This window comes from Lepidochelys kempii, chromosome 6, assembly GCF_965140285.1.
Source record: "Lepidochelys kempii isolate rLepKem1 chromosome 6, rLepKem1.hap1, whole genome shotgun sequence".
NCBI lineage: Eukaryota > Metazoa > Chordata > Testudines > Cheloniidae > Lepidochelys > Lepidochelys kempii.
In genome coordinates, this window is record NC_136385.1 from 72134269 (window position 1) to 72155930 (window position 21662).

At 45.0% G+C, this 21662-nt stretch overlaps 1 protein-coding gene across 1 annotated transcript in view; it reads left to right on the forward strand.

Annotated features, from left to right (window-relative positions):
* The window catches only part of LTK (leukocyte receptor tyrosine kinase), a 167560-nt gene that overhangs the window by 61845 nt on the left and 84053 nt on the right, over positions 1–21662 (forward strand). Inside the window, exons 3-4 of the mRNA XM_073348710.1 lie at positions 10900–11052; positions 12134–12356. Of these exons, the coding sequence (XP_073204811.1) occupies positions 10900–11052; positions 12134–12356 (376 nt within the window). The remainder of the gene's footprint in view (positions 1–10899; positions 11053–12133; positions 12357–21662) is intronic.

The window sequence follows — 21662 nt, forward strand, 5'->3', positions numbered from 1 at the left end:
ACTTGGTAAGATATTTTAAAATGCAATAATTTTCCATAAATATTTATTTTTAAATAAACTTTATGGAAAATTGTTTGGCATTTTTGCTACTCAGACTTCAGTTTGCTATCTCCAATGTTCAACTGTAGCACTGCAGACATAGTGATTGTGTTTTCTGGCCCTGTTTGGGTGCTACCAGATATAAATATTTACTTATAATAACAATAGGGACACATTATAAACTCTCTTACCTCATGTAGGTGAGCAGTCACTGGCATGAATAGTCCTTCAGATTTCAATGAGTGTTCTCATATGAGCAAACTGCTCACCAGTCTGGGTGAATACGGGGTTCATAACCTGGCCAGAACTACTAGGACAAAGAACTACATATTTATATTCTGTATTTTTCCTGAGTTTACCTACTGTGATAATTATATTTTTAATGTAATTACAAATTACTTATACTTATCTACTCAGGATATTATAGTAGAAATAATAACCTCTTCCACAGTGACAAGTAGGTGGCAAATAGTGGGGAAAAGCCAACAGGTGTGGAGAAGTCCCTTAGGGATGAATTTTGTCAATGGGGAACTCAATATTCTAGTAAAGAGGATAGGAATGAAGTTGGTAAAGTACAGGTAAAAACTAGTGAGGAATAAACAAACAAAATAGAGTCCCATTTAAATAGAACACTTGAAGGCAAGCAACTGAATATTGACTAGTGCTTCTATATAAATGCTAGAAGTCTTAATACTAAGATGGATGAATGGGTGAACCGGCATTATATGAGGATTTTGATATAATAGGTATCACGGAAATGTGGAGAAGTAAGGATAATCAATGGGACACGGTAATACACAGTATAAAATAGATAGGAATGACCGAGTAGGTCATGGAGGTGGAGGAGTGGCATTAAAGAAAGCATAGAGACAAATAATTTAAAAAATCTTACATGAAACAAACTGTACCATAGAATCTCTAGGGATAGAAATTCCATACTTGAATAATATGAGTATAGCCAGAGGAATATACTACCAACCACCTGACCAGGATGGTGACAGTGACTATGAAATGCTCAGGGAGATTAGAGAGGCTACAAATTCAGAAAGCACAATAATAATGGCTGAGGCTACATTTTAGTCATGGGTATTTTTAGCAAAAGTCATGGACAGATCACGGGCAGTAAACAAAAATTCACAGCCCGTGACCTGTCAATGACTTGTACTTTAATCCCTGACTAAAACTTGGGTGCTCTGGGGGTGGGGAGGGCTGCCCAGGGGCACTGCAGGTGCTGGGGGGTGGGGGCCAGTGGGTGGCCCAGGACCTCTGCTAGTGCTGGGAGGAATGGGGGCTGGCAGGCTCCCTACCCGGTTCCTGGAGGCAGCCGGCATGTTTCTGCAGCCCCTAGGTGGAGGGGTGGCCAGGTGGCTCCATGCGCTGCCACTGCCCAGAGCACCCGCTCCACAGCTCCCATTGGCTGGGAGCTGCGGGGGCAGCACCTGCGGGTAGGGGCAGCACCTGCGGGCAGAGGCAGCGCATGAAGCTGCCTGGCCACTCCTCCGCCTAGGGGCTGGACATACCAGCTGCTTCCAGGGAGCCCCCCCCAAGGTAAGCGCCACCCAGAGCCCAGCCCCCTGCCTCAGCCCTGAGCCCTCTCCCACACCCAAACTCCTGCTGCTGCTAGGTGGGAGGGGCATGGTGACCCAATATTGCCCCAGAAGCAGCCGGTGCAGCTGGCCCGGAGGCTGCCTGAGCAGCTTGGGCGGCCCCCAGGCCAGTCACACTGGCCACTGCAGAAGTCATGGAGGTCCCGGAAAGTCAAGGAATCCATGACCTCCATGACAGACTCGCAGCCTTAATAATGGGGGATTTCAACAATCCTCCTATTGACTGGGTAAATGTCACTTCAGGGTGTGATGCAGAGATAAAATTTCTAGACACCATAAATGATTGCTTCTTGAAGTAGCTAGTCCTGGAACCCACAAGGGGAGATTTAGTCCTAAATTAGATCGTCATGTAATTAAATATAACATTGTTATACGGAGGAAATGCCAAAGAAACCCACCACGGTAGCATTAGACTTTAAAAAGAGGAACTATACAAGAATTAGGACTCTTGTCAGGCGGAAATTAAAATGAGCTCTCACAAGGGTTAAATGCCTGAAAGCAGCATGGGGATTATTTAAAAACACCATGATAGAGGTTCAGACTAAGTATATACCCCAAATCAGAAAAGACAAGAAGAGGATCAAAACAATGCCACCATAGCTAAACGGCAGAGTAGTCGAGGCTGTTAGAGACAAAAAGTAATCCTTTAAAATTTGGAAGTCATATCCTAATGAGGATACTAGGAAGGTGCACAAACTCTGGCCGGAAACGTATAAAACTGTAATAAGGCAGGCCAAAAAAAACTGGAGAAGCAACTTTGTAAAGATGCAAAAACTAACAGTAAGAATTTAAGTACGTTGGAAGCAGGAAGCCTGCCAAAGAGGCAGTGGGGTGACTAGATGACCAAGGTGTTAAAGGAACACTCAAGGAAAACAAGGCCACAGCAGAGAAGCTAAATGAATTCTTTGCATCAGTCTTTGCTGCAGAGGATGTGGGGGAGATACCCATAACAGAGCTATCCTTTTTGGGAGACAAATCTGAAGTACTACCCCAACTGATAAGTTAATAGAAGAGGTTTTAGAACAAATTGATAAATTAAACAATAATAAGTCACCAGGGCCAGATAGTATTGACCCAAGATTTCTGAATGAACTCAAAAGTGAAATTGCAGAACTACTAACTATAATATGTAAATGATCACTGAAAGAAGACTCTTTACCAGATGACTGGAAGGTAGCTTATATAATGCCAATTTTTAAAAAGGGTTCCTGAAGCGATCAGGGCAATTACAAGCCAATGAGCCTGACTTCAGTATTGGGCAGATTGGCAGAAACTATAGTAAAGAACAAAATTATCAGACAGAAAGATAAACACAATTTTTGGGGGGAAGAGTCAACACTGATTGTGTAAAGGGAAGTCATACCTCACTAATCTATGGAATTCTTTGTGGCTGTCAACAAGCATGTGGATAAGGGTGATCTGGTCAATATAGTGTGTTTTGATTTTCAGAAAGCTTTCGACAATGTCCCTCATCAAAGGCTCTTAGGGAAACTAAGGAGTTGTGGGATAAGAAGGAAGGTCTCATGGATCAGTAATGCGTAAAAGATAGGAAACAAAGGATAAGAATAAATGGTCAGTTTTCACAATGGAGAGATACACAGCAGGGTCCACTAAGGATCGCTACTGGGACCTGTGCTGTTCAAGATGTTCATTACTAATCTGGAAAGAGGAGGAAATAGTAGGGTGATCAGATAGGAAGTGTGAAAAATTGGGACAGAGGGTGGGGGGGCAATAGGCACCTATATAAGAAAAAGCCTCAATATTGGGACTGTCCCTATAAAATCGGGACATCTGGTCACCCTAGTGAATAATGAAGTGGCAAAGTTTGCAGATGATACAGTTATTCAAGATAGTTAAGTCCAAAGCTGACTGTGAAGCATTACAGGGGGATCTCAGAAAACTGGGTGACTGAGTGACAAAATGGCAGATGAAATTGAACATTGATCAATACAAAGCGATACACATTGGAAGAAATAATCCCAACTACACATATATAATGATGGGTTCTAAATTAGCTGTTAACACTGAAGAAAGAGATCTTGACGTCACTGTGGATAGTTCTGTGAAAACTTCAGCTCAATGTGCAGCAGTGATCAAAAAGTCTAACAGTATGTTAGGAACTATTAGGAAGAGGATAGAAAATAATATCATAAGGTCACTATATAAATCCATGGTGCGCCCATACCTTGTGTCCAGTTCTTATCGCCCCATCTCAAAAAGGGTATAGTGGAATTGGAAAAGGTTTAGAGAAGGGCATAGATCAAGGGCATAGATGGCCTCCATATGAGGGGAGGCAAAAAAGACTAGAGCTGTTCAGCTTAGAAAAGAGACAAATAAGAGGGGATATGATACAGAGCTATAAAATCATGAATTGTGTGCATAAAGAGAACAGAGAAGTGTTATCCACCCTTTCCCATGATACAAAAAACAGGGGTCACTCAATAAAATTAATAGGCTGCAGGTTTAATACAAACAAAAGGAAGTACTTTTTCACACAATGCACAGTTAACCTGTGGAACTCATTGCCATGGGATGTGGTGATGGCCAAAAGTATAACTGACTTCAAAAAAGAACTTGATAAGTTTATGAAGGATAGGCCCATCAGTGGATATTAATTAAAACAGTCAGGGATGCAACCCCATGCTCTGGGCAACCGTAAACCTCTGACTGCCAGAAGCTGGGAGGAGAAGATAGGGATGAATCACTCCAGCTTCCCTTTTTTGTACACTCCATCTGTAGCTCTGGTACTGGCCACTGTTGGAGACAGGATACTGGGCGAGGTGGACCACTGATCTGGCCCTGTATGGCATTTCTTATGTTGTTAGTCAAGTAAATTCCCACAGGAAAACCTTAGTTTGTATACAGCTGGAAATTTAAACCAACAAGAAGAGTTAGCAGATTCTCACCTTAAAGTACCAAACGAACTTGAATTCTACCCTGCTCTTTGTTGCCCATCCTTCACTTACGGTCCATAAGACTGGCCCTGTTACTTCCCCAACCTTAATTCTCTCCCTAGGGACTGGTTCCTATTGTCCTTCCTTCCTTGGATTGGGTCCCTCATTGGGAAGTAGAGAATATATACAGCCCCTGAGGCCTCTAGATGCTATAATAATAATTACCACCTGAATGAATATTAGCCTGCAGTACTTGTTCATCTCACTGTGCATATGTGTGAATGAGAGCATTAGGCAGCTGATGTCCCTGCAGGGACCTTGTATCAGATTGATAAAGCAGCAGCGAATTAGTTCTTTGCTGGTTTATAATATGCTGATTATGAAAAACGACTTGGCCAGGATACTGCGCTGCTCTCAGCACTGTGAATGAGCTCTATGGGTTCCAGTCGGTCGGGGTTCTCCCCGCCTCATCTTAGGGGTGGTGAAACTGTTCTGAAGGACGTCCATTTTACAACCCTTAAGGTATGTCTACATGACAAAGAAAAGCCTCTGGTACCAAGGCTCAGAGTTCAGGTCAATTGACTTGGGCTTGTGGGGCTTGGGCTGGCTAGAGCAGCAGTATGGATGTTTCTGCTCAGGCTGGAACCCAGGCTCCAAGACCCTTTTGTTACCTCAATTTCCCTAGAAACCAACCCAGGGTTACACTTACATTGGTTTTATTAAATGTCGCTATTGGATCAAACAGAAAAGGGATAGATCTTATTCATACACGCACACATTCAACGCATTCATACCCTCGGTAAAGAGGTAGTTACAAACTTGATGTATCACAGGCTTTTGGACAGAGGTGGCCACCACGGGGATAGGTGTGTGATTGACAATTTGGCAGGAGGCAGAGGGGTAAGGAGAGGGAAGGGTCCAGTTAGAGTTAAAAGGGGCTGTGAGTATGGTTTGTTGCTGTTCCCTGCCTAATGCGGTATCTTCCCTTTTCCCAAACCCCATACACAATAATGCTAGCAATGAGACAAGCACTACAAGACAAACATAAAACACAAAACACAGAACATAAGACAACGTAGAAGTTTGTCGTGACGACGCACCATGGTATGTTTGTTGTCCTTCAGCTGGTACCAGCTCTTTCTGGTGCCCTGAAAAACAGAAGCTGCGAAAAAGACTTAAACATTGTAAACCGTAGGCTATCGTAGAGAGGAACATGGAGTCGGTGTGGTTCCCCCTACATGCTTGAGCTGTCCCCGATGGACACGCTTCCCAATCAGGATATCGTCCACATATGAGACCACCCACCCCTTATCCCCTGGAGGGAGATGCTCTAACATTTGGGTCACTACCTTATGCGCAATAGCGGGGGCACTATGAAATCCCTGGGGTATACGGGTAAAGCAATACTATACCCCATCCACATGGAACGTGAATCGGTCCTGTGATCCTTCGTCAAGTGGAATAGCAAAGAAACAGTTAGACAAATCCAATACAGAAAATCTTTTAGCTTCCCTTGGTATGTCTTGCAACACCTGGGTCATGTCTGCGACTATTGGCGCCCGCTGGGGGGTCATCACATTGACTCTCTGATAGTCGACAGTCTCCATGAGACCCCATCAGCTTTCCTCACAGGCCATATGGGGGATTTAAAGGAGGAAGTTGTTCTTTTCACTACTCCCTGCCCTTCCAGCTCTCTAACTGTCTCTGCTACAGCCTGACGTGCTGCAGCGGGGATAGGACATTGTTTCTGTGGGGGGACTGCTGGTCCTTCTATTTTCACCGGTTCCCCAGTCCATTTACCGCAGTCCAGCTTGTGGGCCGCCCATGCCTGGGGAAAACGCTTCCTCCATTCCTCCTTGCTATCCCTGGTCACTGCAGCCTCTCCCAACATACTACGCGTCAGCAATCCAGTATCTCCCTTCCTTACTTCAGGGGTCGAGTCTTTCTTTGGGGTCCTCCATAAACCTTTGTTAGCACCATCAACCACTATTCCTCTCTCCTGCAAGCAATCTATGCCCAAAATTGGTTCTGTGGTTGTGGGGCTATAAATCAAGGGCCATCTTCGGGTAAGATTCCCCACCCGGGTGACCATTCATCCCAACACTTGTCCCTGCGCCAAGGTGCCATCAAATCCCTGGATCTCAATGGTTCCCTGGATTGGTACTCCCAGCACGGGACAGGGAAGCAGTGAGACAGCCACAACAGTGTCCACCAGCACCACAAAATCCAGTTCAGATGTCTCAGGGCACTCATATGGCCCCCCAACCTGAAGGCGCACATGCAACCTTCCTCCCGAATCCACCTGGAGAGGTCCCACCCAGGTCCATCCCTTTCCTCTCCCAGTGGACTCAGGGAGTCGGGCCCCCCCCCAGTCTGAGGTTGTTTTTTTGGCCCCAATATTGCCCCCCAGCTCCAGGAGCTTCAACCCCAGCTGAATACAATGGAGTGCTAGGGACTCCATGGGCTTCCCATGGGTTCCCCCTGATCCTTTAAGGCTATCCACAACTATATGCAGAGCTGACTGCTGTCTGATTGGTGGCGCCTGTGTCGAGGCGCTGGGGCTGCTCTGGTGGTCTGGCGTGCTGCTTCCTTAAGGTGTGATATGTCTAGGGGCTCTCCCTGCCTCCACACTTCCATAGCCATCTGAACATCTTTGGGCAACATTGCTGCAATAAGCCTTAATTCGGCCATTGGAATCACAATCTTGGACAGGGTCCTGGGGATCGCTCTCCCCTGGGCGGACCGGATACCGCCCAGTTAACAATCACACTAATACCAAACTCTCCACAAAGATGTCAGGGGCCTTCCCCAGAGCGGGGAAGCCTGCTGCATACTGGCGGCTGACCTCCTGCAGTGCCTTTCTCTGAGCCAAATTGCAAACCAGCGCAAATGGGGACTGCCACCATCTGGTTGCCTGCGTCCGCAGTGCGATTCTCATATCGCACCCCAGTACTGTGGATGCCGTCCTCAACAGCTTCCTAACCTCCTCTGTGTTTAACCTCCCCTGATCCTCTATCGCCCTCAGAAACTGATATGCCCATTCCGAGAATGTGCTCACCTTGGCTGGCCCTAACCCTTGAGCCAGAGAAGTTATCTCTGCAGGGGTCAAGGCTATTTCCTCCATAGTCACCCTAGTTACAGGTCTGGGGCTCCCTCCCTGGGCTGGGAAAGTTAACCATTGCACAGCTGCCACTGGGGCTGGCTGAGCTCCCGGCCCATCTGGCAGCCATCCCGGGTCTGGGTCATACCAGATGTCCCTTCCCAGTCTCTGGGGTCATATCAGAGTGGCGCCTTTGTCCCTGATCCCGGGGATCCTGCTGCTCTCCCGCCCGGACGGGTCCCCTGCTCTAACACCAGTCCCCACAAACACTCCACCTGGACGTCCAATTCCTTAGATTGTTCCCTCTCTTCTTCTGCCTGTTCAGCTCTCTCCATCGCCTTGACAGTGGAGGTTTCTAGCTGCTGACAACTTGCCCCTGCTGCTTGTTCTTGTGCCTTCCACATATCCCTTTCCACCCTTACTCGCTCCAACTCCTGCCTCACTTGCATAGTTTCAGAATTATAATCAGCTTTAGCAGTTTGCCAAGCACAACACATTTGCCACAACAACCATGCCACTGCCCGATCCTTAGTCTTTGAATCCGGATGTTAAAACTCACAATATTTCTGGTACGTATTATCTACGTCCACCATGGCGTCCCCTGATGAAACCGCCCCTGGGACCCATGGGTCAACACCCTTGGAGTGTGCCCGGAGGAGGGGAAATTTTGCCACTTTTCCCTCCATTGTGGATGTGGGGGGGCTCTTTCCCTTTCTAAACAGCGGCACCATGCCCAAAATCAGGAAGGGGCAGCAAGCACCGCTCAAGCTCTCTACTCCGTGTCACCCCTTTCCTCTAGTGTACCTGGAAGAGGGAGCAGGCACCGCATGCGCTCTCTACTCCGTGTCACCCCTTTCCACTAGTGTACCCTATTGGTGGTTGACCACATTCTCCACCACTAATATTACCTCAATTTCCCTAGAAACCAACCCAGGGTTACACTTATATTGGTTTTATTAAATGCCACTATTGGATCAAACAGAAAAGGGATGGATCTTATTCATCCCCGCACACATTCAACGCATTCATACCCTCATGCACCCACACACTCACGCAGGTGGAGAGTTACCGGAGACAGCAGAGGAAGCTGAGAAGCTGAAGCACAGTAGATTTGGTGTGTCTGCCTGCGGTCACGGATCCGGGCCGGCAAGCAGGTCAAGAAGCAGGGGGCTTGCATGCATGCCTTCTTCCTTTTGGTGGAACTGGGTAGCTCCTGTCACGTACACTGAGTTTTCCTTCTGTGTCTGTCACTGAGAAGTATTCCCAGACCTTGTTCCTTTCATGCATACCAGGTTCTTCTTTTCTTTACAGCACCCCATGATTGCCTTCTCAGGGCAGATTACATTAGAGGCTCCTGGCTCTGGGCTCTTTTCTCCTAGCAGTTCCTCTCTGCCCCGTCCCACATACACTCCTTTGTTCACACTCCCTTATCTCCCCCTGATCACGTGTTGGAATATTGCAAAGCTTAGAGGTTCATACAAAGGGTAACTGAAAAGGTTACAGAGCTCACAAAAGTTACAAAACTTAAAAGGCTATGCTAACAATAACTAAAGTTACAAAAAGAAAAGGAGTACTTGTGGCACCTTAGAGACTAACAAATTTATTTGAGCAATCCACTGAATACATCCGATGCGGTGAGCTGTAGCTCACGAAAGCTTATGCTCATACAAATTTGTTAGTCTCTAAGGTGCCACAAGTACTCCTTTTCTTTTTGCGGATACAGACTAACACGGCTGCTACTCTGAAACCTAAAGTTACAAAGTTTGCAAAAGGTTACAGAACTTAATGATCATACTAGCAATGACTGAAAAGTTACAAATCTTACAATCGCATTCTACTGGATTGAGTGGAGGCTTTACATAACACCTCTCATCTCGCTGAGTTTCATACACTCAGCTCTTCTATTTGAGAAATTCCTGAGTTCTGTGTTCCACAATGTGAGGGGTCTGTTTCCATCCTCTTTCAATTCTTTTGCTATGCTGGATGTCACTCTTGTTCAGGATTGTACTTACAAGTGGGCCAGATCCTCCACAGGTGTAAACTGGTTTAGCTCCACTGACTTCAGTGGAAGTATGCTGATTTACACCGGCCAAAGAGGTCCAGGGTTGTCTCCCTAGGTTGGCCTTTTCCCCACATCAGGTAGGAGAATCTCCATCATTCTTATCCATGGGCAGCTTCCTCTCTTCCCTCTGACAGTTCCTTTTTACCTGAGATGTCACAGACTATTCTGTTGATAAATTGCAGAGGGTTCAGAGAAGAGCCATGAGGATGATTAAAGGATTAGAAAATGTGCTTTATTGTGATATATGCCAGGAGCTCAGTTTATTAAGATCAGGGGTGGCCAACCTGAGCCTGAGAAGGAGTCAGAATTTACCAATGTACATTGCCAGAGAACCACAATAATATGTCAGCAGCTCCCTATTTGCTCCCCCCACTCCCAGCACCTCCTGCCCACTGGCAGCCCTGCTGATCAGTGCCTCCCCCTCCCGATCAGCTGTTTTGTGGCATGGAGGAGGCTCTGTGGGGGAGTGGGGTGGAGCAAAGGCACTGCAGGTTGAGGGGAGGGGGCGGGAAGGGGTGGCGTGGGGGCAGGGCTTGTGGCAGAGTCAGGGGTTGAGCAGTGAGCCCCCCCGGCACATTGGAAAGTTGGCGCCTGTAGCTCCAGCCCCGCAGTCGGTGCCTATTCAAGGAGCCGCATATTAACTTCTGAAGAGCCGCAGGTGGCTCCGGAGCCACAGGTTGGCCCCCCCTGATTTAGGTTAACAAAGAGAAGGTCAAGTGGTGACTTGATCACTGTCTATAAGTGCCTACATGGGGAACAAATATTTGATAATAGGCTCTTCAGTCTAGCAGCAAAAGGTATAACATGATCCAATGACTGGAAGTTGAAGCTAGACAATTTCAGACTGGAAATAAGGCATAAATTTTTAACCGTGAGAGTAATTAACCATTGGAACAATTTACCACGGGTCACAGTGGATTCTCCATTACTGGCAATTTTTAAATTAAGGTAGTTTTTCTAAAAGATATGTTCTAGGAATTATTTCGGGGAAGTTCTCTGGCCTGTGTCATACATACCATATATACATTCATACATGTCATATATCCATACATACATGTGGTCACTATAGTTACTTCTGGCCTTAGAATGTATGAATGGGCTCATGAATCTAGATCTGCTCATTAACATCCTGGCCTGACACCCTCCCTGGAGCCAGGTGGCACACCAGTGAAAAGTTCTCTCTCTTTCTCATCCCAGAAACCTCTTGTACCTATGGGTCCATCTGCTCCTGGGTAACATCTACGGACACCTTCGGAAAACCAGACTGGGTACCATCTTCAGTGAGGGCCTTGGTGCGGCAGCAGCAGCATCAAGTTCTGGAGAACCATTCATCCAGAGGAGACATAGAAGGTAGACAAACTTCCAGTTTATTCCCAAAGGGGTACACATATGCACACACAGATGTCTATGGCCATCCTCCCTTGTCTCTCTCAGACTGCCACATAGACTATACCTGCTTACATGAAACCATCATGAAATCCCACTCTGAACTCTAGAGAACACACCACTAAGAATCACGTGTATATTAAAAAAGCCATTGATTTTTCCATATATTTATAGAACACTAGACTTGAGCACATTGCATAGATTTATGGAATGTTTACTGTGTAGCAGCCTTGCTCATACTGCAATGTACAATGTGAAACTTGATACATATTGAACACAGCCCATTTTTATACAATGCACATACTGCAACATTTGAAATGCAAAGGCAACACTCTCAAAGAACCACAGTTATTGGCAAGTCCCTCCTCTTTTGTCAGCAGTGCATAGTGTAGCTACTTCCATAGGTAGCTACTTCCAGACCCTGAGAAAAGCTAGGGAAATTCAACTCCTCGTGTAGCTAATAGGATTTGAAGGGGCCCAAGTCTGCAGTATTCCAAGCCCTTTCAGCTCACTTTGCCTTTAATGGGAATTGTAGATGCTCAGCACTCTTCACTGTTAGGTCCCAGGTATTCATCACCTCTTGGGATTTGGCCCATAATCTTTATGTTCTTATGGTTCAGGCCCTTTGTGAATTAGCTTTGTTTCCACCACAGTCAGAAGAAGCCACTTTTAACTACAGAGGGTGAGACTCCCAGGAAATTCAGCCCCTTGACAAGGCTAAGCTGACTCCTCATATTTGTGCGCTTACTCATGTCTGTGTTGTGTTTCTAACCAGTATTATATCTGTTGCCTCCTCCCTTCTTTTTCCTTCTCTCTCCTTGGTTTCTTTTCCTCTCTTTTCTTCTCTCCTCTCTCTCTCGATCTGTTCTCTATTTATTTTCTTTCTTTTTTAACTTAATTCTTCTTTCACTTTTTTATCTTCTCTACTTTTTTCTTGTCTTTTCTTCTCCTCTCCTTTTTCACCACTGCTTCTTTCAATCCCTCTTTCCTCTTGTTTCTTCTTTTCTTGTCTTCTCCCCTTGTACTCTTCCCTTCTTTCCTTCAGGGGACATTCTCCTCCTAAACACCAGCAGGTTCTTGGATAGATGTGAGTTCAGTCTGCATAGCCCCATCCTGCCATGGAGCGTGGAGTCCTGCTTGCTGGAGTTGGCCATATATTCACAGGGCACTGCTCCTGCTCTTCAGGGATTCACAGTTGAAATCCGACATGTGGAGACAAACCGGAACATAATCATCCCTCTGAGAGCTGGGCAAGAGGAGAACACCTGGTAAGGCTAGCTACCTGCAGCTATTTAAATGTTGCCTGAGGGGCAGTTCCCTTAGGGCATTGCTTCTAGCAAAGTCTGCTCCACTTCTCTCTCCCCAAAGTCACTGATTCTGTGATGGCCAACTCTGAGGACTGAACTGAGAACCTCCAGAGCTAAACGCATGAGTCGCCACAGCATGATCTAAAGAAGTAGCCTCCAGAGCTGCTGGCTGTAACAGACTCTCATCCTTTGGGGATAAGACACAGAAGAGAATGTATAACATACACTTGACCAGTGGGTTACACTTACATAAGAATGGCCCATACTGGGTCAGACTAAAGGTCCATCTAGCCCTGTCTTCTCCTGTCTTCCGACAGTGGCCAGTGCCAGATGCCCCAGAGGGAATGAACAGAACAGGTAATCATCAAGTGATCCATCTCCTGTTGCCCATTCCCAGCTTCTGGCTATGGACATTATCCCTGCCCATCCTGGCTAATAGCCATTGATGGACCTATCTTCCATGAATTTATCTAGTTCTTTTTTGAACTCTGTTATAGTCTTAGCCTTCACAACATCCTCTGGCAAGGAGTTTCACAGGTTGACTGTGCATTGTGTGAAGAAATACTTCCTTTTGTTTGTTTTAAACTTGCTGCCTATTAATTTCATTTATTAACTTCCTCCCAAACCTTCAGTAGGGTAACGATGCCCCTATTTCATCTGATTCACTTACTGTTGCTGAGATTATAGGCCTCAAATCTACTGAGTCCAAAATGCTCCTTCAGTAATGGGCCGATTTCTCTAAGCAATGTCATGGGTTATCCTGGTCACAAGAGCTAAATTTCACATGGTTTGGCGTAGTTTTAACTATCATCATTCTTCCCCATTCTTACCACCAGTATCTGCTTGAAAAGGATTGTCAGTGCACATTCGCGGGCAGAGCAAGCAGTCTGATACTCCGGCAGCATACTCCTCAGCCACTGTTGGTGTGGGTGAACTTTTGGCAGAGGGCGTGTTACCCAAAAAACAGTCTCCATAGTTAAAGGAAATACATCCATACTCATCCCATCAGCAGCAGTTGATACCATCAGTCATCACCACCAAGAAACTTCCAGGGTGAATAGAAATGCCCTGAAAGGCCACAAGTCCTTTCTCACAGATCAAGTACAATGGGGTCGCTATTCCTCCACCTCCAAAATGCAAAATGTCCCACACGGTTCAGGCCTCATCCCCAAATTGTTGAACATCTATAGAGCCACTCATCAGCTGTCCATCACCCAAAGGCTCCCCATGTGCTGTGAGAATCATCTGGTAACTGGTTAGGCCAGTTTTCTGGCTCCTTCACAATGCTAGAGGGTTCAACAGTGGCTTTACTGGAACCAAGCATCTGGCCCCTAATGCTTTGGCCATGCTTTGGTCATCTTCTTTCTTTTCAAAGGCTGCTCCTTTCTGAGATGCCTCCCTGGGTGGAAGAGCTAGGTATAACAGTAGAGCCTAAGTCACAACGTTCAGTTCCCAGTGCTGATCCAGACTTTTCCAGAGTTCAGGGGTATTTGCTTCTGGTCAATCTGTAAAACTCTGGGCAGGGTAGAAGAGATAGCATAGAAAGAGAGAGGAAGAGAACGCAGATAAGAAAATCAGGCAATACCAAACCTTAGCCTGGATGTTCCTTACTTTGGTCTTCCCCATGGTTACTTTTTCATTCCTGGATGTGTCAGAATGCACATGAGATGGGAACCAAGAGGGTGCTTTGAAGTGCAACAGGGAGACGGAGTTCTAACAGAGAAAGAGAGGGAGGGGAGCCCACATGACTGTTTATTGGCAATCATCCTTGTGCTTGCTGTCCTTTCCTTCTACCTGCCTTTGAGGGGCATGAGTTAAGTACACTGTAAGCTCTTTGTTTATATAACCTGATTGGCTCCCATTGAGAATTCCACCAACAGATCCTTGCTCTTGTTTTCCTTGAATTCCCTGGCACCACCTTTTGTTGCTATAGAGATACCCAGCCAAGACTCCTGTTCTGGTGAGCAAAGTAAAATTTAATTCTTAACCTCAAATCCCTTCTTCTCCTATTTTCAGTTCTTGCTCACTTCCTTTCTAGGTGGGCCCTTCCCCCTCCAGATGTCTCCTTGCCAGTGTAGCAGGGAAAAAGTTGTCTTCTGATGTCATTCTTACCCCCAACGACTGCCCATGCCACTTCAGGCATGTGACTAGTCTCTGCTGGCTGAGGCAGCTAGATTCACAGGTCCATTTCTGCCTATTATTGATTGATTGAGTGCTCCTCACAAGTACCTAGCTGTTCAGTATCAATAGTGATCACTTCACCCATCACTGACATGCGGCTATCTCTGGAATGGAAAATAGCAGCTATTTAATAGCCTACCTGAAGACTGCCACAACAGCTTTAGGATATGAAGTTAAGTTCATTCTCTCTAATTAAAATTACAGTGGAATTTAAGTAGGTAGAACCTAATTTGCTCAATGGAAATTTGTCAGGACATTGGGTTAATACCTTTGCTTTCATGAAAGGAGCGAAAAGCTGAAAGGGACCTGTAACAATCATAGGTGGTCAGGGGCTTAGTTTTAAAGACATCTAAAATATGTAATATACTTCAGTCATGTTTAAAATATGTGGAAGTAGGGAAAACAAGGGGTTGGAATTAGGGACCCTTGGAAAAAATGAGATTCCTTTCTTTTTCTTTTACAATGGATTGATTTTAAAAGTCTCTATACAAGTCCAGGGTGGACAAAGGAAACCTAGTTTAGTGTGTGTAGCAGAACAAATAAGAGTCACTGTTGCATAGAGATCTAGCTTCTCTATGGCAGGTACATGGCCCAAGACCAGCTTTCTCTTTTATATCTGAAGGTCTTGTGCTGTGAAATGACAGGAAGACCAGCCTGAAGTAATTGGATTTTTGGATGGTTTGGGATTTTTAAATGTATTTGTCCACTTCTAAAAAATACTGTACTGTTAGGAGTAGAACAGGAAGTATAATGAGCAAATGAGAGTGTAGGGATAAAGCCTATGTGCAGCATATCATTAACCTATGGAGCTCATTACCACATGATATTGTTGAGGGATGATTAGTAATTTATATGAAGAAAAAATTAGCACTCCTACCTTTTCAGGTGGGCAGAAACCAAAGAAAAGCCTACCTCAGCCCTTCCCCATAATCCTCCCCCCCTGTTGTCAAGCCATACCCAATCCCCAATTCCAGACAGAACACTTCACTGTGTTGTTCTCTTTCTGATTCTGGAGGTCTCCTATAATATTCAGCTCTTCCTTCTGAATTCATCAACAGTGCTTTTTCCCTAGGATTCTGCTCTGTCCTACATTTGTGTTTTATGCATGAGAAGGAGGTGCTTTTCTGATTGGTGCTCAGCTCTTGGATCAGTGAACCATCCTCGGATTGGTAGTGCTGAAGCTGCTGTTCTGTCTGTCATACCCACAGTTCAGATCAGTCTCTGGTAAAAGCTTTCTGGTGAAAAAATGGTGAAGAGAGATGGCTGGAACAAACCAAACATCAAAGCCCCTGGTCTAAATTTAACAGGATAGGTGAAAACCCTAAAATAGCATCTGTAGTTGCACTATCTAGAATGAAGAGGAGCTGCTAATCCTCATTCTTCAGGGGACAAGATGACCACTACCTGGGGACAGGAAGTGCTTTTCTCTTCAATGGTATGGTAATGCTAAAATATCCAGGTGTATTGTGTTCATTTTTTCCTCCTTCCTCTAAAATACTAGGCATTGGCCACAGTGGGACGCAAGGTACCAGAGCAAACAAATCACTTGTTTGTTCTAGTATAGCGAGTCCCATATTCCTGATTATTGATCAACACCAGCTAAAGGGCTAATAATCCTCACTCAGATATCAGAAGTTACTGTTAGAGTTAGATGCTGGGTCTTGCTCTACGTGTGTGAATGTAAATTGCAGGACTGTAGAAGCAGGTTCATAATCCACATCAGTAAGAGCTCTCTGCTACTGAAATAAGGCTTATCTCGGGTTGGTGCCACCAATATACCTAGAATCTATTACATCCTGGTCATCTGGGTCAACACAATCCAGTCTGCCACTTAATGGAAACTGTCCAAAATGAAACCCATCCGATAACAAAGTCTGCCCTAGGATCAGATACGGAGAAACCTCCCTCAATCTCTTAGTTCACTTGTAACAAGGAGATTAAATCAGTGGCAACCTGGAATGGATCCTGGGTGTAGCCTCAGAGAGGAAATGAGCTAGAACTGGATCTCTGTGCTATAATCCCTGCCAGGAGAAGAAATGGAACTTGGATTTCTGTGCCTCTCTGAAATGGACTTTGGGTACAATTCCTAAGAGGAGACAAATCTGAGCCTGAGATGGATTGATGTTTGACATCTTTATCTAGAGAGCCTCTCATACTTTAGGTAATCTCTGAATAAATTCTGAAGTCCTGAAGCAATCTTAGAATCATAGAAATGTAGGACTGGAAAAGAGCTCGAGAGATCATCTAATCCAATCACCTGTGCTGAGGTAGGGCTAAGTATACCTAGACGATCCCTGACAGGTGTTTGTCTAACCTGCTCTTAAAAACCTCCAATGGTGGCATTCCACAACCTCTTTAGGAAGCCTATTCCATTACTTAACTCTCCTTATAGTTAGAAAGTTTTTCCTAATATCTAACCTACATCTCCTTTGCTTCAGATTAAGCCCATTATTTCTTGTCCTACCTTCAGTGGACATGGAGAACAATTGATGATCATTGTCTTTATAACAGCCCTTAACATATCTGAAGTCTGTTATCAATTCCCTCCTCAATTTGCTTTTCTCAGTACTAAACATGCCCAGTTTTTTAAATCTTTCCTCATAGGCTAAATTTTCTAAACCTTTCATCATTCCTTGTTGCTTTCCTCTGGACTCTCTTCTTGGTTTGCTTATGAGAATGTCATGTGGGACTCTGTCAAAAGCCTTACTAAAATCAAGATATACCATATCTACTGCTTCTCCCCTATTCAGTAGGCCAGTAACCCTGTCCAAGAAGGAAATTAGTTTGGTTTGGTATTATTTGTTCTTGACAAATCTACATTAGCTATTATTTATAGCTGTATCATCCTCTAGATGTTCACAGACTGATTGTTTAATAATTTGTTCCAATGTCTTTCCAGGTATCAAAGTTAGGCTGATTGGTCTAGAATTCCACGGTTCCTCTTTATTCCCATTTTTAAAAATAGGCACTATGTTAGCCCTTCTCAAGCCCTCTGGGAACTCATCCACTGTCCATGAGTTCTCAAAGAAAATTGCTAATGGTTCTGTGATTGCTTCAGCTAGTTCCTTAAATATGCTAAGGTGAATTTCATCAGGCCCTGCTGACTTGAATACATCCAACTTTCCTAAATGTTCTTTATCCTGTTCTTTCCCTATTTTGCATTGTGTTCTTTCCCTTTTGTTGTTAATATTAATTGTGGTAAGTATCTGGTCACAATTTACCTTTTTAGTGAAGACTGAAGCAAAATTAGGCATTTAACACTTCAGCCTTCTTAATGTTGCCCATTATTAGCTTCCCTTCCTTGCCAAATAAAGGATGAAAACACCACCTGCGCCACCAACTCCTTCACCCCGGCCTTTTCCTTAGTCTTTCTCTTGCTCCTAATGTATGTATAGAACCTCTCCTTACTGCCTTTTTTGTCCCTTTTTTGGTGTAACTCATTTTGTGCCTTAGCCTTTCTGATTTTGTCCCTACATGCTTGTGCTATTCTTTTGTAATCATCCTTAGCAATTTGTCCATTTCCATTTTTTGTAGGATTCCTTTTTGATTTTCAGGTAATTAAAAGAGCTCCTGGTGGAGCCATATCAGCCTCTTACAATTCTTCCTATCTTTTCTTCACATCAGGATAGATAGCTGTTGTTCCTTTAATGTTGTTTCTTTGTGAAACTGCCAGCTTTCCTGAACTCCTTTTTCACTTTGCTTTGCTTTTCATGGAGCCTTACCTACCTGTTTTCTGAGATTGTTAAAGGCTGCTTTTTTGAAGGCCATTGTCCTTATTCTGCTGCTCCCCTCCTTCCTTTCCGTAGAATCATGAAGTCTGTTATTTCATGATTACTTTCACCCAAACTGCCTTCAACCTTCAGATTCACAATCAATTCCTCCCTGTTAGTCAGAATCAAATCTAAAATGGCTGTCCCTCTGGTTACTTCCTCCATCTTCTGAAACAAAAAGTAGCCCCCAGTACATTCCAAAAACATTTTGTGTTTTGCCATATTACTTTTCCAACAGATGTCTGGGTAGTTAAAGACACCCCCCCCCATTAACATTGGGTCTTGTGTTTTGGTTATTTCTGTTAATTGTTCCATCTCCTCATCCTCGCCTCTTCCTAATTTGGTGGTTTGATACTGTCCCTGATTTTTACCCTTTTTCTTCACCCAGATACTGTCAGCTCTTCTGCCTCTGACCTCCTTCTGCACCTCAGAACAAGTGTATATATTCTTGATACATAATGCAATATGTCCTCCCTTTTTTCCCTGCCTGTCTTTTCTGAACAAGCTATCCCCACTCTACCAATATCCCAGTCATGAGATTTATCCCAAGTCTCTGTGATTCCAATTAAGTCATAATTTAGCTCATGTACGAATAATTCCAGTACTTCCTGTTTATTCCCGATGTGCCTTGCATTTATGTATAGATATCTAAGATGATGAGCAGATTCCATCACTGTTATCCCTCTTGTGGCTCCTACAGCCCAATTGTAATTTTCCATTTACCCCCCAACACTTAGTTCTCTGTTCATTCCACCTTTTTTTAATACTTACTTGTGGGCTTTTGCCACCTGCCTTCTTTTAACCTAAATTAAAATCCTCCTTACTAGATTGGAGAGTCAGTGTGCAAAGATGCTCTTCCCCTTTGTAGTCAGGTGGACCCCATTTCTTCCTAGCAGTCCTCCTTTCTGGAACAGCATCTTAGGGTCGAGGAAGCCAAAGCTCTCCCATTGATACCCATCTGTGCAGCCAACTGGTCATCTCAAGGATGTCATTGTCCCTGCTTGGGCCCTTACTCTCAACTGGAAGGATTGAAAAAAACACCACCAGCACCCCTGACTCCTTCACCCTTGCTCCCAGAGCCCTGTAATCACTGTTGATCTGCTCAGGTTTATATTTGACAGTATCATTAGTGCCATGTGAATGAGCAGCATGGGATAGTGGTAAGAAGAACAGATGGGCTTTAGCAGCCTTTATGTAATGTCTTGGATGCAGGTTTCAGGCAGGCAGCACACCTGTAAGGACATCAAGTCAGGTCAGCAGATGGATGCCTCTATCCCATTCAGAAGGGAGTTCTTAATACATCACTTGTGTCTCTTCCTCTTGCTTGTGGTGACCATGAGTCTCCTGGACTTGGGGGCAGGTGGCTCCTCTTCTTCAGCCACTGTGGTCTGCTCCTCACCTCCTTTTTCCAGTGCCAGTTCTTGACCTTGTTGCAATGGGGAACTGGATCGATGAAGTGCTGCCTACAGCTCGAGGTGGCCAGCAACCAGTCTCCTCCCCTTAGAACAGCTGGGTCTCCTTCCCCACTGGGGGCTGCTGTAGCCATCTGTAGCTGGCTAGCATCCTCCATCCTGGATGTCTCCATCTGCATCCTATTGGTGAAGTCCTCCTGCTCCTGGATGCTATACCAATGAGCCATCTCCTCCTGCAGCTTTCTTACCTACTTCCTGAGGGATTCTACCAACAGGCACCTCTCTACACCAGCTGGTTTCCCCTGCCTGGCTTTCTTCATCAGGGACATGCAGGACACATGTCCAGCAAGTCAAGACCAGTGTCTGGGTAGAAGCCTCCAGGGCCAGAATGCCTGTCTAGCCAGGGCCCCCACAGGTGCAGGCAGAGGCAGAACAAGGAGTGCTTTTGGCAATGTGCCGTTTTCCTCCCATTGCAGGTTCTTCCTTGCAGAGTACCTGTAAGTTGAAACAAACCCTACCTCCCTGCCTTCCTCTGCTGCTAAACTCAGCTGGCTCACTCCTTTAATCTCTCAGGTGGGAGTCTGCATGGTTTTCAAAGCCTGAGCCCCACACACAGCTGGAATAGGTGACTTACCCCCTCTCCCTCAGCCACCTGTAATCATTAGCCTATTCAAAAAAACTGCTCTGTTGTCATATCAAAGAGCCTTTCTAGGGCCCTTAAAAGAGTCCCGCTAGAGCCCTGCTAGGAGTCAGGCACTTATTCACCTAACTGCAGGGTGATCTAGCCCAGACAGTCAGCAACCAAACTTCAATGTGCACACACCAAACACAGCAAAGCAGCCTGGAGCCCTCCCAAACTCGGAGGCAAGTTCCCAGCACACAAAAGTTTCTCCTTTTTTGCCCCCCAAAATTAATCATTAGCAATAAGACAGAAGTACAGATACTCACCAGCTGGCTAACTCCCTTAGTCTCCTAGCTGCCTTTTTCACACCAGCCACCAGAGAAATGAAATAGCTGATATAATGCTTCTACTTCAGGTGTTCTCTGATTTAGCATAGTGTCACATCTGTGTCAGAATCTATCCCTCTCGCTTAGAGAACATTCCAACTCTCCTGCTCATGTAGTTGAACTCATCATTCTTAATAAAGCAGACTCTTAAATATTGTTCCTGGAAATTCAACAGCAGTTCTCTTTGTTGGAGATAGTGAGGCATTGAGTAGAGGGGACTGGTCAGAATTGGGGGGAAAGGGCTTTGTTCAACAGAGGGAGACAGAGAGTCTGCAAGCCTCCTAGTGCTAAGAATATTGATGAACAATAGAAATTACTAGGGCCACACAATGCATACTGAATTATCTTGAATTAAACATCAAGTTGTTTGCAGGTTCATACTCTTATTCTTTCCTTGCAAATTGCCCAGAGACATGTCAGGCTCTGAGAGCCCCTAAGAGTGTACACAGCAGTTTCAATGTCTGTATGATCTGTAAGTGTAGTAATATTAACCAGGTTACTGAGCTCTAGCCTGACGTAAAATCGATAGTAAAGGTATTGCCAGGCTGGGCTTATCTGAAAGCCAGCTTCAATGATCCATCTTCTGCTGTATATACTAAAGGTTTCGTTCCTGATTCCATTAAGAAAATTAAATTGGCTCTGAATAGGCCCTGTTTGGATACCAGGACCAAGCAAAGATAGTGCAATATTTATGCATTTAGAGAACTTGCTGCAGTTGGACTTTGGACCTGAGTGTGTGTGTCAGAAAACAGCTGCCCTAGGGAATACCTGGGCAGTGCTCCTTGGTAACAAGGTGTACATGTAAGCATTCTGGGTGATGCAAAGCTACATATCACTTGCAGTTTCTAGGTGCTGTGCTGTCATACTGTACTGTGGAATTAATGGAGTCAAGTCTC